Source organism: Daldinia caldariorum (assembly GCF_022478825.1).
Source record: "Daldinia caldariorum strain CBS 122874 unplaced genomic scaffold F4812scaffold_15, whole genome shotgun sequence".
NCBI lineage: Eukaryota > Fungi > Ascomycota > Sordariomycetes > Xylariales > Hypoxylaceae > Daldinia > Daldinia caldariorum.
The window spans coordinates 378,288-393,999 of record NW_025953051.1 but is presented as its reverse complement, the minus strand read 5'-3'; the positions used below and the strand labels follow the sequence as shown (position 1 = coordinate 393,999).

General features: G+C 49.6%; 6 protein-coding genes across 6 annotated transcripts; 4 read left to right on the top strand and 2 right to left on the bottom strand.

Moving 5' to 3' along the window:
- Window positions 1-412: 412 nt before the first annotated feature.
- On the bottom strand, window positions 413-2,161 carry F4812DRAFT_438523 (regulatory subunit of cyclin-dependent kinase). The gene is made up of 4 exons (XM_047935007.1): window positions 1,585-2,161; window positions 1,371-1,515; window positions 1,245-1,303; window positions 413-1,191 (listed from the first exon to the last, which is right to left on the bottom strand). Exons 1-4 carry the CDS (start codon window positions 1,692-1,694, stop codon window positions 1,161-1,163), a joined length of 345 nt encoding a protein of 114 aa, XP_047787706.1. The 5' UTR covers window positions 1,695-2,161; the 3' UTR covers window positions 413-1,160.
- Window positions 2,162-3,056: 895 nt separating this feature from the next.
- Window positions 3,057-6,202, top strand: F4812DRAFT_452357 (Bromodomain-containing protein; the record flags this gene model as incomplete). The annotated part of the gene is made up of 6 exons (XM_047936337.1): window positions 3,057-3,152; window positions 3,585-3,679; window positions 3,830-4,780; window positions 4,833-5,094; window positions 5,144-5,699; window positions 5,787-6,202. 6 exons carry the CDS (start codon window positions 3,057-3,059, stop codon window positions 6,200-6,202), a joined length of 2,376 nt encoding a protein of 791 aa, XP_047787705.1.
- A 924-nt stretch (window positions 6,203-7,126) lies between these two features.
- On the top strand, window positions 7,127-9,348 carry F4812DRAFT_461700 (hsp70-like protein; the record flags this gene model as incomplete). Its single annotated transcript, XM_047937912.1, has 5 exons — window positions 7,127-7,169; window positions 7,320-7,497; window positions 7,598-7,763; window positions 7,825-9,013; window positions 9,080-9,348. The coding sequence occupies 5 exons, from the start codon at window positions 7,127-7,129 to the stop codon at window positions 9,346-9,348; spliced, it is 1,845 nt and encodes a 614-aa protein (XP_047787704.1).
- A 198-nt stretch (window positions 9,349-9,546) lies between these two features.
- Window positions 9,547-12,484, top strand: F4812DRAFT_119947 (dihydroxy-acid and 6-phosphogluconate dehydratase). The gene is made up of 4 exons (XM_047929453.1): window positions 9,547-10,512; window positions 10,577-10,788; window positions 10,881-10,917; window positions 11,051-12,484. Exons 1-4 carry the CDS (start codon window positions 10,053-10,055, stop codon window positions 12,226-12,228), a joined length of 1,887 nt encoding a protein of 628 aa, XP_047787703.1. The 5' UTR covers window positions 9,547-10,052; the 3' UTR covers window positions 12,229-12,484.
- Window positions 12,357-13,784, bottom strand: F4812DRAFT_119971 (putative malate/L-lactate dehydrogenase). Its single transcript, XM_047929454.1, has 2 exons — window positions 12,772-13,784; window positions 12,357-12,700 (listed from the first exon to the last, which is right to left on the bottom strand). Exons 1-2 carry the CDS (start codon window positions 13,541-13,543, stop codon window positions 12,378-12,380), a joined length of 1,095 nt encoding a protein of 364 aa, XP_047787702.1. The 5' UTR covers window positions 13,544-13,784; the 3' UTR covers window positions 12,357-12,377.
- Window positions 13,785-13,841: 57 nt separating this feature from the next.
- F4812DRAFT_438509 (uncharacterized protein) lies at window positions 13,842-15,160 on the top strand. Its single transcript, XM_047935006.1, has one exon. The coding sequence runs from the start codon at window positions 14,279-14,281 to the stop codon at window positions 14,525-14,527; it is 249 nt and encodes an 82-aa protein (XP_047787701.1). The 5' UTR covers window positions 13,842-14,278; the 3' UTR covers window positions 14,528-15,160.
- The last annotated feature ends 552 nt before the right edge of the window (window positions 15,161-15,712 follow it).

The window sequence follows — 15,712 nt, the reverse complement described above, 5'->3', positions numbered from 1 at the left end:
GTATTTACTTTTTCTTTTTTTACCTTAGGTTAGGTACGGATAATGGAATGTTGCCAGCTTGCATCCCCTCAGCAATGATAATTCATTTACGTACTGATACCTTAAGTACATATATGTATTGGATACTTACCTACATGTAGCATATAGCGTGTACCTAAGCGGCCTTGCATGTGCTAATCTATTAAAGGACGTTCTAGAAACGGTAGCCCGGAAGCTTCCACTCGTCGTCTGTAACCTGCCGATACCTCGTACCTGGTTGCACAGAAGAGAGAGCGGAGTGGAGTGATGACATTTATTGGTTTGCATCTCGGCACACCGCAGTACGTAAGTACATTACTCATACAGGGGCATTTACCTAACATCGTCATTTTCGATGTCCTCTGAGATAGCTTGTCACTTCAATATTCGTACGTGATTTACCACCATACATGCCAAACTTATTGGCTCGGCAAGCATTAGTCGTATGTTCAATATATTAAGTGCAGCTAAAATATCCAAAGTCATCAAGGGTAAATAAAGTTGACAGGTCCAAGATCTAGGTAGCATTTTTTATGCCGTATGCTTCAACAGTTTGTTTTAATTAAATCACAATTCCCAATACTTTTCAAATGTCATGATACTCTCTCTCTATTCATTTAGTCCCTATGGATCTCTAATAACCCAAAGGTAATTGACCAATGTGTGGCTATTCATATCCCGATAGGAACAGAGCGCGGGCTCGTAGAGAATCTAGGTTAGTCCCTTATTATTCTAGAGTATCCGTTATCTTCACAACCGAGCTGCTCAGATTCCCTTCGTGTTCCGAGTAGATACCAATAACCACCATTATCATCCGTATGTATTCCACGCCGAGAACTGCCGTATGATTTGACCTTATTACTGTTATAAACGCCGTCCACGGGGAAGAACAGCCCCATTTGCGCCGAGGTGGGGTCGAGCTCCAAATCAGATGAGTGAATAGAGTTGGATTTGATTAAGAACGGCCATAAATCGTCGCGAAGTATTATCCCCTAACAAATGCAGATGTCGCTATGCAGTGGACGGGCGCACCAAGAGTAGTTTACAACGATAGTCGATTTTCCCAAGCGGTGAGAGGTCAGCGTTCACTTTGTTTTTCTTTTTTTTTTTTTTTTCTAGTTTTTTTTGCGTTGCTGGTAAAATCACTGAGGAGCTTGATAATTGAGAGGTCGCCTTGGCAAGGTTAGTATTCTTCGGCCGGCTAGAACTTGGGTTGAAGATCTTACTTGAAAAGCAGGATGTGCGGCTCTGGTTCATGGACTTCGTAATGCTCCCATCCTAGACTCTATAGATTTTCACACCTTATTAGCTTACTTGACTACTTCTATAATCAATGGCATATGGCGACCTACCTGAGTAATACCGATCGCGCGCCACTCATCTTCCCATAGAAGCTTCAGTGTGCCTTTAGACGGGTCATGGTAGTCCTTGGGGATGGCCTTCAACATGGCTTTCGGCAATTGGACGTGACGGTATTCGTATTCGCTGTCCGAATAGCTATTCCCTTTTGTTAGTAAATTACTATGGAACCCCTTCGCATCGCTAGATTGTCTTGTGAAGCCATACCGAGCAGAGTAGTGGATCGAGTCGATGTATTCTTCGAGGCGCGCGCGCTCGTCGTCGGTAAGGGGGCGAGGCGTCTTGTTGCGACGAGTGATATCAATGTCCATCGGCATTGTGGCTAACGAAGTGATGAAGTTCCTATGGTAGAGGGTAGAGGGTAGAGGTAAGAAGTGATAGCTTTCTTCCAATCGTGCAGCTTATTAAATACGCGAGCTTGCGCAGACTTCAGACGGTTCTTCGTATTGGGAAGAAAGGAAGAAGGAACGCGAGACTAGGTGTCGACCGGCGAAAAAAATCTATGCTGTCGCGTGAGGAAGAAGGAAAAGCAAAAGATGCTTCTGGTTGCTTGTTGCTTGTCGGAACGGATAATGGGTGCTCTAATAATTATGTAAGGCTTTGCGCGCAGGTGAAACAGACTTATCAAACAGTAGATTGTTTTGAAGGCTTGCAGGCAAACTTTAAAGTAGCCTAAACGTAAAAGAAAAAGAAGTTGCGACTTGAAGGTTGAAGGTTGTAGGCTTATTAAGTATTTTGGGAGGATAAGAGCGCGATTCTTAAAAGGTCAAAGTTGCGGTCCCTAAATTTTGGTTGCGCAGGGTGGAAGTAAACAGTGCTTGAAGTGGGGGCTTTTTGGTAGAGGATAAGCCACATTGTGTAGCAAATCCGTAGCTTATCTGAGGGGCAGGGGGGGCTTGGCAGGACGACACTGACAGAACTGCGGAGACTGAGAATGAACAACTAGGTACCTACCTAGCGACCTGGTATGACATATTTAGGCCCGTGCGGCTAGAGGTAATAGAGGAAGGAGAGATTGGGTCCAGGCTTCTTTTTTGGTTGCTTCCCAGGTGCTATGTACCTACATTAGGTAACTTTGTACCTAGCCTGCTAAGTGGGCTGGACTTGCCGACTGACCGAACTGGCAAGGCCGGCAAGGTCGCGTGATAACAAAAGCCAGCCAGCTGGCAGCTCGTGGCCCCGTTACCTTCAACCAACCTTTTTTTTGCGCAAGAAAGCTTTCCCCATAATATCGTTGTGTGCATCGACGCCTTTCGCAGGAAGACTTGACATAAGTTAGCATATCAACTATTTGCATTGCGGCAATCCTCCATTCTTCTTGGCGTATCTTTTTCTTTTTTTTAATGTAGAGATGCTTGTCTGCTTAAGTTAATTCGATCAATTTGACTAATTCGACAAATTCGACGATTTAATTGACTAAAAAAAGGTAGCCGAAGAGGATCGAAAAAGGTTCCCATCCCTTATCCCGTCTTACGTTAGTAGCGGTACCAACAATCCGCGTCGGACAATCCACAAATCATCACCACCATCGCATCGCGTCAAAGGCCCTGCAACCCCATTATCTCAGGAGCTAAAAGTTTATTGACTTTCTCCATTGGTTTCGCAATACAGCAGGCTATTAAGCCGTGACGCCTCGGTCCGCTTCCAGATGCGTCTGCCATCTTTTTTCTACCGCAGCAATGGAAAATAAGAGAAAGGCTACCGGTGCAAATGGCATCGAATCCTCGGCAAATGATCCTAATGACCGAGCTGCTAAGCGTCGCAAACTAGTTGAGGTGCGTCATCTGCTCCGAATCGCTATTTACATTCCACAGCATTGCGCGTAAGCCTCGCCGCAACACGGCTGCCTTGCTTACTTACATTGGTCGTGCATTGCAGCCGCGATGTGATGCGATGCGCTGCCATGCGATGCGATGTGAGCCTATTGTGTGGACTATTTTGAGAGATAGAAGTTGAAGCTAGAGGAAGAAGGCGGGGGTGGTTTATGACAAAAGCTACAAAAGCTACAAAAGCTACGAAAACAGCTATTCAGATGCAACGCCTTGTCCTCTAAACAACACCCTGTCCATCCGCATGCTCACAACATCAACCCTCCAAATTTTCCAGCATTAGGCATCCTGTCCCCCTATTCCCCCCCTATTTTCCCTTATACCCCCTTATTTACTTACTTACTTATTTATTTATTTCTAATTTTGTTGCTAATCTAGGAATTCGGTGACCTTTCGAATGGCGAGACTACTGAATCAACTACCGCGTACGGATTAAGCATTTTAGAATCAATCAGAGCTACTACCGACAAAAAGTATGTGCAGGTCTTTTCTATTATTGTTTGCATGCGATGTACCCCCCCTTCACACCCCTTTTGTTCCCCTTTTACTCTTTCCCCTACGTCTTTCCTATCAAGGGAAAATGCAACTCGCAAACAAAATAATTGACTCTTTATCTGTTATAGTGGCCGTCCAGTTTCTCCTTATTTCGAGAAACTACCTTCTCGAAGCAAGGACCCAGAATACTACAAGAAAATACGGCTCCCCCTTTCCCTTGAATCGATCGAGCAAAAGCTGAAAAAGGGCGAATATACCAATCTATCTGCTCTAGAGGGTGACCTCAAGCGTATGGTTCAAAATTCGAAAGAGGTCAGCGAGCGCAATTCGACAACTTTTGGCGATGCCGAACGAGTACGTAAAGCTGTTAGCAACTTGATGACGAAGCACAACCCTGCGTATAAGACTGGCAGCTATACGGCTGTTGCTACTCCACTACCCCCGACGCCCGAGCCCGAAGATAATGAAGGAGAAGAAGATAATGGAGGAGAAGAAGGAGAGGCAGAAGATGAAGCAGAAGATGAAGAAGAAGGAGGAGAAGATGAAGAAGATGAAGGAGAGGAAGGAGAAGCAGAAGGAGACGAAGAGGAAGAAGGAGAAGGGGGAGGAGACGAAGGAGATGAAGATGCCGAGGACGAGGGAGACAAAGAAAAGGAGGCTAGCGTAGAGAATGTACAAGCCAGCCGGGAAACCGATGCGGATGAAGCAGGTCAAGAAGATGAAGATCAAGAAGAAGAGGATGAAGAAGCTGAGAATAACGAAGCTGAAGGTGAGGATGGTGAGGAAGAAGACGAAATTGATGGAATTGATGACGAGGATGAGGAAGCTGACGAGGACAACGAGGATGAAGAGGACGAAGATGGAGAAGATGGCGGCGAACCAAGCCCGGCAGTCCGAAAACGACGACGACCCGGCCGACCGCCTAAGAATCCTGTTGCACACGCTCGAAAAATTGCAAATCGTGGACCGACGCCAGGCAAAGCCGATACTCACTATGAAGGTGTACCGTACAAGGGCTTGACGTTTCAGCAAGCGCAGGAAAAGATTGTAGAGGAATTACTCCGAAAGAAAGATGATACGTAGGTCTATCCTTTACATCGTCAAACTACAGTCAACTAACAACCCCTGGAGTGGCGAATATCCGTACTTCGAGCCGTTCATTTACTTGCCGCCTCGATCGCTTAAAGACTATTACGAGATCATCAAGGAGCCTCTATCGCTCAAGGCTCTGCAGAAACAAGTCCGAGGTCAGCATGGTAGAGGAGGGGCAACATACGTGACAGATTTCAAGAGCTGGCTTGCTTTTGAGGATCAGGCCAGCTTAATCTGGAAGAATGCCTACCATTACAACGAAGATGGAAGCGAGATCTCACTCATGGCCCAGGAGCTTGAGGTAAGTGTTTTTATCCTATATGGCTAATTTCACTGACTAACTGTTGCAGAAACTATTTCAAGAGCAATTGAAAGAAGCTAAGCTGCATGTTCCAGAGCCGCCTCAGCCACAGCCGAAGATTAAGTTAAAGATGCCACCCAACTCAGAGACTCCCGTACATCCTAAGAAGATTACTATCCATGTTGGCGGTAAAAACAGTGCCACGGGATCGCCAGCCCCGGCGACAGGCCAATCTGGAGAAGAAGAGGTCACCCGCAATGGCACACCCGTTAGTAGAAACCCGTTTGGTGGTTCGACAGCAACTCCAGTCAGCTTAAGTCAACTTGAGAAGGCCAGAAGCATGTCAGCGTCTGCAGGCCCTCCTAGTCCGTCGGCCGCAGCGCTAACGAAATCTGAGGACGCCGTTCGACCGTCACCGGCGTTTACAACTCATCAGCATTTTGCACCACCGGTGATACCGCCTGCGTCAAATGCTGTACCAAACGCCCTGCCAAACACTCTGCCTAACGTTGTGCCAAATGGTGACATTCCTACGCCGCCACCAGCTCCAAAGTTATCAGCTGCTGAAATCCTCGAAGCTCAGAAGTATCGGCCGCGTCCAATCAGTAAGAGTTTTTTTTTTTTCTTCTTTTTTTTCTCCTTGACTGCTACCTACCTAAGGTATACTTGGATATTTACTGATCAAACCGCAGAACAATCTGAAGCTATTATGCCCAGTCTCGTCATCATGTCTCATCCTGAGCTTCAGATTGAGAATCGAATGTTAATCACCATTCCGGCTAGTCCAACTGAAACCCAGCAGGAATTGGTTCTGAATGCTCCCACCAGCTACTATCGTCTCCGACTTAAGCCAGAGGTGGCATCCTTTTTGGAGGCTGAGCAGCGTGAATGGAAGTTGAATGTGATACACAATGGTGCGCGCTTATACCCTCCCCAAATTCAGCCTAACAAGCCAGGTGAATTGGTTTTCGACGTTACTCTACAGTTCGGTCTCAACCGAATCGAAGTGTCTTTAGTGGCAGCCCTTCCGAAAGGCCAGAAGGCACCGAATGGGTTAACCATGGAAATGGAGAAGTTCGTGGTGCACTTAAACGTGCTCAGACACTGATGGCAGGCTTTTCAAGTGACAGTATAAATAACCAACACAAATTAGCTAGGTATGATGTTGTCTTATATGGATTTATTAGTTTGCGTCTCTGCGGTTGACCTTAGGAGTTGCACTGTATGGAGATGGAACTTGAAGGTATGGGATCCGATTACCCAGGTACATTTTGTCGAATGGGACAAGTCAGGTACATACCTAGGTATTTATATGTTGTAGAGAGATTCGTTACGGTGGAAGTTTTGCTAGGAGCTCCTCCGAGGGCATTACGGGGTTGATTCCCCAGTTAATTGCGTTGCGTTGCATTAACAACTTAAGCTACCTCGATATAAGAATCAATCCCATTCTTACAAATTGATGAGTTACTACAAATTGATAAAAGTTTTACCTGAGGGTACCTAGGTAATTATATACAAGTTTAGGAGGTACCTTGGGTAAATTAGGTAGGTAGGTATCGTCGACTAGGCAGTGGAGCTACCTAAGTAGGAGGTAGTGTTGAAAATTGTTGAATGTGCGCTGAAACCAATATTTTTTTTTTTTTTTTCTGGCTCAAGGCAAAAAAAAAGAAAGAAAAAAAAACTTATTTGAGGACCCTTTTTTGGTGGGGTGGAGATAAGTTAGGCAGTCCAGTAATAATGCAGGATTCTACCAACCCAAAAGGCTGGACCCTGAACTTTAACCATTCCTCCAAGTACGTACCCTAAGAAGCTAAACCGGAATTATATTAGTTCCGGCGGCAAAGGTGGGATGGGGGGGAAAAGAAAAAAAATTGAGAATTGGAATTATTTTCACCGCCCGCATAAAAATTCGTGGAATCCCCCCTCCATACATTCATTCCCTCCCATACCTTCTGGTCCATCGTCCCCGAACAATTTCTCCCGCATCACCAAGTGTATCTGTGAACTTGTTCAGTTGAAAAGAACCTTCACAATGGCGGAAGAAGTCTACGATGGTGCCATCGGCATTGATTTGGGTGAGTTGTTATTCTATACGATGTTTTCTCTGACATCCCACTTCACGCTTCACATTTCACCCCGCATCCTGGCGCATTGCGACCCGTTGGGAAATTTTCATGTTGTGATGGGCAACCGGCTAACATATATCACCTTGGTGTGAATAACAGGTACGACCTACTCCTGCGTCGCTGTCTACGAGGGCAACAATGTCGAAATCATTGCCAACGAGCAGGGTAGCTTTACTACCCCTTCTTACGTCTCCTTCAACGAGAAGGAGCGTTTAATTGGTGAAGCCGCCAAGAACCAGGCTGCTATGAACCCGCGAAACACCATTTTCGATGTCAAGTATGTTTTGACCTTTGACCCCGAGTCCTAGAATTTCTCTTTCTACCGCGGGACCGTAAAGCTAATCTCTTTTTTTTTTTTTTTTTTTTTTTTGCGACAGGCGTCTGATTGGCCGACCTTTCAACGACCCTATCGTCAAGAAGGATATTGAATCATGGCCTTTCAAGGTCGTCGAGCAGGGTACCAACCCTGTTGTCCAGGTTGAGTACCTGGGAGAGACCAAGACTTTCTCCCCTCAGGAGATCTCTGCCATGGTTCTCACCAAGGTAATTATCCAACACTGCCATGCATATCTTGCTGAGCCATAAACTAACAAATTTTTTACAGATGAAGGAGATTGCCGAGGTCAAGCTCGGAAAGAAGGTTGAGAAGGCCGTCGTCACTGTCCCTGCCTACTTCAACGACAACCAACGTCAGGCCACCAAGGATGCCGGTTCCATTTCGGGACTGAACGTGCTCCGTATCATCAACGAACCTACTGCCGCTGCTATCGCATACGGCCTGGGTTCCAACAAGTCCAACAAGGAGCGTAACGTCCTTATCTACGATCTTGGTGGTGGTACTTTCGATGTGTCTCTCCTTAACATCCAAGGTGGTGTTTTCACTGTCAAGGCTACTGCTGGTGATACCCATCTTGGTGGACAAGATTTCGATACCAACCTGCTCGAGCACTGCAAGAAGGAGTTCCAGCGCAAGACCAAGAAGGACATCTCTGGTGACCCGCGAGCTCTCCGAAGACTCCGGACTGCTTGTGAGCGTGCCAAGCGAACCCTGTCCAACGGTGCCCAAACTACCATCGAGATTGACTCGCTTTTCGATGGCGAGGATTTCTTCCTCCAGATCACCCGTGCTCGTTTCGAAGACCTGAACGCCAAGGCTTTCAACGGCACCTTGGAGCCTGTTGCCCAGGTCCTCAAGGATTCTGGTGTTGAGAAGAGCGCTGTTGACGAGATTGTGCTTGTTGGTGGCTCTACCCGTATCCCCAAGATCCAGAAGCTCCTCAGCGACTTCTTCGATGGCAAGAAGCTCGAGAAGAGCATCAACCCCGACGAGGCCGTTGCCTACGGTGCCGCCGTCCAGGCCGGTATCCTCTCTGGCAAGGCAACTTCTGCCGATACCTCCGACCTCCTCCTTCTGGATGTCGTTCCTCTGTCCCTTGGTGTTGCCATGGAGGGTAACATCTTCGCTCCTGTCGTTACCCGTGGTCAAACCGTCCCCACGATCAAGAAGCGAACTTTCACCACTGTTGCCGACAACCAACAGACCGTGCAGTTCCCCGTCTACCAGGGTGAACGTGTCAACTGTGAAGACAACACTTCCCTCGGAGAGTTCACTCTGGCTCCTATCCCCCCCATGCGTGCTGGAGAGGCCGTTCTGGAGGTCGTCTTTGAGGTTGACGTTAACGGTATCCTGAAGGTTACTGCTACCGAGAAGACCTCTGGTCGCAGTGCCAACATCACCATCTCCAACTCGGTTGGTAAGCTCTCTTCGACTGAGATCGAGAGCATGATCAACGGTAAGTTATACTCCTGTGTTACTTGAGTCGTCAAAGCAAAATTAAACTAAACTTCCTATTTTACAGATGCCGAGAAGTTCAAGAACAGCGATGAGGCCTTCAGCAAGCGATTCGAGGCTAAGCAGCAACTCGAGTCGTACATCAGCCGCGTCGAGGAGATCATCTCCGACCCTACTATGTCCCTCAAGTTCAAGCGTGGCCAGAAGGATAAGATCGAGCAGTCTCTCAGCGACGCTATGGCTCAGCTTGAGATTGAGGAGTCTAGCGCTGATGATCTGAAGAAGAAGGAGCTTGCCCTTAAGAGGCTTGTGACCAAGGCTATGTCCTCCCGATAAAGGAGTCTCTCATTATTTGGCGAATTAGGTCATGGATTATAGATGGGCGGCTGGCTAGGGTCCCTAGAGTCTCCCATAGGTGTTTTTGATGCTCATCTGCGCTGGATTGACATTGGTATCCAGAGGGGGAAAAATAGGACTTGATGGTTCATTCGGCATAGCGAGACACGAGGGAAAACACAAAAAGTCTTCCAGGATGGTCTTGCACTTACCATGATCCTATTACCCACTATATCCCTTCCCCTCACGAAAAAAACAACCACCGTCGGTTGGTTGGCGGCGTATTTGCATGTAGACTAGGGAAAAGGTGACCCAACAGGGATGATTGCTCAATGAATTTTAATGTCTCTCATGCTCACATTTGTTATTCTTGCTGTCTTTAAGGAGATTTTCTGTTTCTGTCGGTGTCATTTTGTATTAAATCGTCTTGGTTGCCCTTTAGGTAAGCTTCGTAGAATATGTCGTGATGCAACCTAGTGGTCCCCCCGCAGTTCTTGGTAGCATTTAACGGGATTCTCCAAGGTCCATGGTCCCGCATATTAGTGTACCTGCTGGAGGGAGAGGAGGGGGAGGGGGAAGATAGTAGTGTTAGTGGTAGTAGTATATACAAGTTACCCTACCTGTTATTGGATTGGATTCAGATTCCAACTTATACATATTTCGTTTACGAATATTTCCTTTTGGCCCTTCGATTCCTATGAACAATGTCATCGAGCGCGCCAAACGACAACATCAAGTCCGAAGCGGGGGCCGCCGAGGCGGAAGCGCAGCTCAACAAGGACTACGACCTCTCGCGGGCGATGGACTCGCGGCGGGGTTTGCGGCAGGGGCTGACGTCGTACGGGGACGCGCACTTCTCGCTGTTCCTGCGGAAGGTGTTCATCAAGGCGCTGGGGTACTCGGAGGACGCGCTGTCGCGGCCGATCGTCGGGATCGCCAACACGTCGTCCGGGTTCAACCCGTGCCACGCCAACGCGCCGCAGCTGCTGGACGCCGTGCGGCGCGGCGTGCACCTCGCGGGGGGGCTCGCGGTAGATTTCCCCACCATAAGCCTCCACGAGTCGTTCGCGGCGCCGTCCAGCATGTTCCTTAGGAACCTGATGAGCATGGACACCGAGGAGATGATTAGGGCGCAGCCGGTTGATGCGGTGGTGCTGATTGGCGGTGCGTGGTAGCTACCTCTTACTATATATATATCTCTTATAATGCTGAACCGCATAATAAATAGGATGCGACAAGACGACCCCGGCGCAGCTCATGGGTGGGATATCGGCGAACAAGCCGATCCTACACCTCGTCACGGGGCCGATGATGCCGGGTAGCCATAAGGGAGTGCGGATCGGGGCGTGCACCGACTGCCGGAATAATTGGGCGAACTTCCGTGCTGGCGTTACTGATATCGAAGACATTGCGGCGCTGAATGAAGAGCTCGCGCCAACGGTAAGTTCTTTCAAAGGAACCCTACCTCTTTTCCCGGGAGATATTAGGTACCTTAGGTATGTATTGGGGATTTGCTGAAGATTAAAATATAGGCTGGTACTTGCGGAGTTATGGGCACGGCGAGCACGAGTAAGAATTGTTTCTCAGAGTCGTTATTTACTCATTTTCGCTATCTGCTTCACTCGCTATTACAAGATAAGATACTATTATATCCAACCCCATAGCGAACCTAAATGGCAACTGATTAACTTGAAGACTCTAGTGGCATGTATCCTGGTAGCACTCGGCCTCATGCCATTTAAAGGGGCAACAGCACCAGCCGTGTCATCAGCTCGTCTTCGAATCGCCGAGGAAACCGGTGCCAACGCCGTGAGGGTTATCTCTGCCGGCGACAAGTTGAAACCCCAGTCCCTGTTAACGCGTGAATCATTTATCAACGCCATCACTGTGCTGCAGGCGATCGGCGGATCGACCAATGCCGTAGTGCATCTAATGGCCATCATCAACCGGCATCCCGCCGTTGCGGGAACAATCACTCTCGATACCTTCGACGAGATCGGGTGCCGCACTCCTCTCCTCGTCGACCTAAAACCTAGCGGCTCCAATTACATGACCGATTTCCACAACTCGGGCGGCATGGCCGCGCTGCTGCGGGAACTCAGGCCGATCTTACACCTCGACGCGCTGACAATCTCCGGGAAGACTCTCGGAGAAGCGCTAGATAGCGAGCGCGCCATGCCGGTGCCGCAAGCCCTCCGCTGCATCCAGCCCTTCGACGCTCCTCTCTACCCGGCCTCGTCGCTCGTCGTGCTGCGCGGGAACCTCGCGCCGGGAGGCGCCGTCCTGAAGGCGAGCGCGTCCAAGGATCGGCGGCTGCTGAAGCACTCGGGACCGGCGGTAGTCTTCGCGGGGGCGGCGGACCTGGCGGCGCGCATCGACGGCGAGGAGCTGGCGGCGACGCCCGACAGCGTGCTCGTGCTGCAGAACATCGGGCCTGTGGGCCACCCGGGGATGCCGGAGGCCGGGCTGGTGCCGATACCGCGGGCGCTGGCGGCGCGCGGGGTCGCGGACATGCTGCGGGTGTCGGACGGGCGGATGAGCGGGACGGCGGGGGGCACCGTCGTCCTGCACGTGGCGCCGGAGGCGGCGAGCCCGGGGTCCGTGCTGGGGATCGTGAGGGACGGGGACGTGGTTACGTGCGATGTCGAGAGGAGGCTTTTGCAGGTGGAGATTAGCGACGAGGAGATTGAGAGGAGGAGGGAGGCTAGGCGGGAAGAGATGGAGAAGGAGGAGAAGGAGGAGGAGGGGGATGGTTTGTCGAAATACCCGTGGAAGGCGAGGGAGAAGATGAGAGGGTATAGAGGCTTGTATATGAGGTCAGTTAATCAGGCAGATCAGGGGGCGGATTTCGACTTTTTGCGTGCTGAGGGGCCGGCGTGATGGTATATTTTTTCACCCTAGGGCAGGGGATGACAGGTACCTAACCTTACCTAAGACTACTTCGCATATATTATGTTTTGGCTTGGATTAAAACGACATACATATAAGTAATTGGAATACCACGTCTTGTCATCCATCTAGTACTCTCTTCACTGACCCTTAACAACGAGAAGAGGCTTTCCGACTTTCTTCGCCTCCTCATTCAACGCATCAATTTCGGCCTGCACGAACGGAATTCCTGTCTTTTCCCTCTGCTCCTGCGTCAGCTGCTCGATCTCTCCCGGGAAGTATATACGCTCGACCCCAGCGGCCTTATCCGAGCCCACGACGCGTTGATACAAAATGTCCATGCGCTCCCGGAACTCGTCGAGGCTCATAAATAGGTCCGGCTTGATAGCCACTAGGAAATGGCCGACATCCGATGCTTTGCTGGGGTCGTACGGGCCGGTAACTCCGCCTGCGAATGCAGAGCCTGTGTGTATTACATACCTAGGATTAGAAGAGACCGACATCACGTAGCTTTGGTTGTGGGAGAGTTCTCACCTGATAGTACCCCTGAGAACACATCCATCATGATCGCCAGCGCCGACCCTTTAGGCCCTCCCATGGGCAGCATAACCCCCTCCAAAGCCGCAGCCGGATCATCCGTCGGTCTCCCTTCCGCATCCAGAGCCCAATCTAGGGGTATCTTCTCGCCTCTCCTCTTCGCCTTGTAAATCTTGCCCCGCGCCGCCACCGACGGCGCCATGTCCAGGATAAACGGCTTCCCCGGATTGCCGCCGGGGGCGCCGCACGCGATGGGCGACACGCCCAGGAGCTTGCTGCGGCCGCCGAACGCGGGGAGCGCGGGGCTCGAGTTGGTGAACACGAGGCTAATCATGCCGGCGTCGATCGCCTGCTGGACAACCCAGGCGCTCATGCCGAAGTGGTTCGAGCGCCGGACGCCGGCCATCCCGACGCCGAGCTCGCGCGCCATCTCGCACGCCGCGCGCATCCCGGCCTCCGCCGCCAGGAACCCGAAGCCGTTGCGCCCGTCGACCCGCGCGACCGCCGGGGTGACCTTGGCGACGTCCGGGGACGCGGCCGCGTCTAGCACCCCGCTGCGCACGCGCGCCATGTACGACGGGATCCGGTTGATGCCATGCGTGTCGACGCCCCGCAGGTCCGCCGCTACGAGACACCGCGCTACGATGGCGGCGTTGGGCTTTGGTACGCCGTTGCCTTCGAGGATGTTCTCGACGAACTTGCGCGCCTCGGAAGCTTCGACTAGGATCTTATCGTCGGCGGGAGGTTGAGTTGTTGAAGTTTCAGCCATGTTACCTCAAGTAGGTACGTTGATAATAATAAGGGTTATAGGGTGGGAAATCAGTCAATTGCTAGGTAATTCAGAACGATTAAATGTGTGATGATGATAACAGGTAGCCAAGATAAGTTAAGGTGTCGAGTATGCCAACCCCGTGCATTGACTTATTCGGAAGATAGGTAGCTTCATCCGACCTCGGACTCGGTGCCGTAGCCGAGATGACTCCAACGGAGCGGAGCTATGCCGAGGTTCTCCGCTTCCAATGAATAGTAGGAGGCACCCCTTTTAAGGCCATACCTATTCCGTCCCTGTTAGTGGGATTTTTTTTATTGTGTATATACTCGTCATATTATTTCCGTTAGCATGCCCATAAGAACCCGCTATGTCGTCGAGCGATGCTATTCCGGTATATAGTAACCGCGAATGAAGAATCAAGAACCAACTGCATTCAGCTGCCTAGAAACTGCTATTTTGTCTTTGGTATAGTGCCGGGAACATCTTAACTGCTAACAAGGTTTATAGAAATGACTGAGCGTTTATTTATACCTACCTAGGTACCGGGTAGGTAGTGTTTTGCGGAAACTTCTCTCGGAAACTTTCCGGGCATTTTGGCCCAAGCAAGGGTCAGCAGAGATGTAAATTTTCTTTTTTTTTTAAAAAAAAGAAAAACTTTATGGAACATGACTACAAGGAAGTACAGAATCTAGTTATATAACACTATCGAGCATTGAACGTCAGAAGAAAGAAATGGCGTATCTAGAACTTTTTGTCCTTACATGGGGTATTTATCCTCGCCGCGTACTCATCTATCTTCACGAAAAGGGGCTCCTTAATTCCCAACACATCAAAATTATACCGGCGACCATATCTCCTACTGTTGAGATGATAGCTCCGGGAAAGCCAAAGGGTACCGTACCGATTTTAGCCTTGCCAGATGGAACTTCCATCAAGCAATCCGTCGCGTTCTGGACTACTTCGAGGATATATGCGAGGTAGCGATGCGCGCGAGGGGGCAACAACAAGAGAGATTCTGGCGCTAACAGAGGAGGCTGCATCCATGTTCGGATTTGCTTGTCGTAAAGGCAGCAAGCTCTTCCAACCAATGGAGCCTGCGAATCATGTTGCGGCAAGCCTGGCTATGGGCTTTGTGGAGAGAAACAGGAGACTTTTCGAGGCGTATTACGAAGGCCGGTTTAGAGGAGGCGATCCTCTTGATGCTGAGAGGGTTACCATCGCAGACTGCGTCCTGTGTTCGCTTCTGCAGTTCGTCAAGGAACTGTATGGAGTTGATGTGCTGGCGGGTCCGGAACTGATGAATCTCAAACGATTTTATAGTACGTTTAAGGAGAGGGATAGCGCTAAGATTCCCGATCGATTTTACCCCCAGGGTCTTAAGGTGCTCGCTTCTGTCTGGTATTAAGACTGATGACGGCGATCAACCGAGCGTGGAGGGAAACATTATATGTACCTAGAGAATAGGTACCTGTTAATAGTATATGTGTCTCCGGGCTTAGAGACTACTTCTAACTTCAGCAAGTTAATATTGGACCCGGGCTTAAGGTGTGCTAGTTATAGTAGATTCCACGCAGAGTCGAAACCGCCTATTCTGAAGGAGTCTCTGTAGTAGTCCAATCTTAGTCCTAGCTTGGTGCGGTAGACACTTAATTCGGAGGGGTTATTGCAACCATCGTACATGTGGTATTTTGCCTTAAATATGGCATTATAGTATGTTGAATCTGCATCTGAGAGCAATGTTCTAGCTTATACTACTCGCCGCTCACTAGTAAGGTAGCATTTACAGGCGCTCGAGAGGTTTCTTCGAATCTGGTTCACGCTTGACCATATTAGGGACGATGCATCTTTCAGCATACGTTACTATGTAAGCTCTAGTGCCCCTGCTAACCAGTAGCGGTGTGTATAACTATCTCGTTTGGCCCACCTCCTTGTCGCAATTCACATTTAAAATCTAGTCAAGCAAAAGGATGATCCTCCCATCCTGTTGGGACCACGTGTCAGTATAAAAAGGAGAACAACTCAACTGAAGGCGTTCCTTCCTATCCTTTTCATCCTCTTGGAAGGAAATGATCGGACCCTTTGAACCAAAAGCAGATAACATACGTATACATCGAACTGGACTGAACCCCTTATAAAGCCCAAATACCTAGGTAGTTTAGGTTCCAT

What these genes read in the sequence shown, in the direction of transcription:
- F4812DRAFT_119947 (XM_047929453.1), top strand. Translation starts at nt 10,053, where the DNA reads ATGTCATCGAGCGCGCCAAACGACAACATCAAGTCCGAAGCGGGGGCC. An exon ending in ATGAAGAGCTCGCGCCAACG is followed by an intron (nt 10,789 to 10,880) that starts GTAAGTTCTTTC and finishes ATTAAAATATAG; the next exon opens with GCTGGTACTTGCGGAGTTAT. An exon ending in TATGGGCACGGCGAGCACGA is followed by an intron (nt 10,918 to 11,050) that starts GTAAGAATTGTT and finishes TGAAGACTCTAG; the next exon opens with TGGCATGTATCCTGGTAGCA.
- F4812DRAFT_438509 (XM_047935006.1), top strand. Translation starts at nt 14,279, where the DNA reads ATGGCGTATCTAGAACTTTTTGTCCTTACATGGGGTATTTATCCTCGC.
- F4812DRAFT_438523 (XM_047935007.1), bottom strand. Translation starts at nt 1,694, where the DNA reads ATGCCGATGGACATTGATATCACTCGTCGCAACAAGACGCCTCGCCCC. An exon ending in TCGATCCACTACTCTGCTCG is followed by an intron (nt 1,516 to 1,584) that starts GTATGGCTTCAC and finishes AAAAGGGAATAG; the next exon opens with CTATTCGGACAGCGAATACG. An exon ending in CCGCACATCCTGCTTTTCAA is followed by an intron (nt 1,192 to 1,244) that starts GTAAGATCTTCA and finishes AACCTTGCCAAG; the next exon opens with GCGACCTCTCAATTATCAAG.
- F4812DRAFT_119971 (XM_047929454.1), bottom strand. Translation starts at nt 13,543, where the DNA reads ATGGCTGAAACTTCAACAACTCAACCTCCCGCCGACGATAAGATCCTA. An exon ending in GTTCTCAGGGGTACTATCAG is followed by an intron (nt 12,701 to 12,771) that starts GTGAGAACTCTC and finishes TAATACACACAG; the next exon opens with GCTCTGCATTCGCAGGCGGA.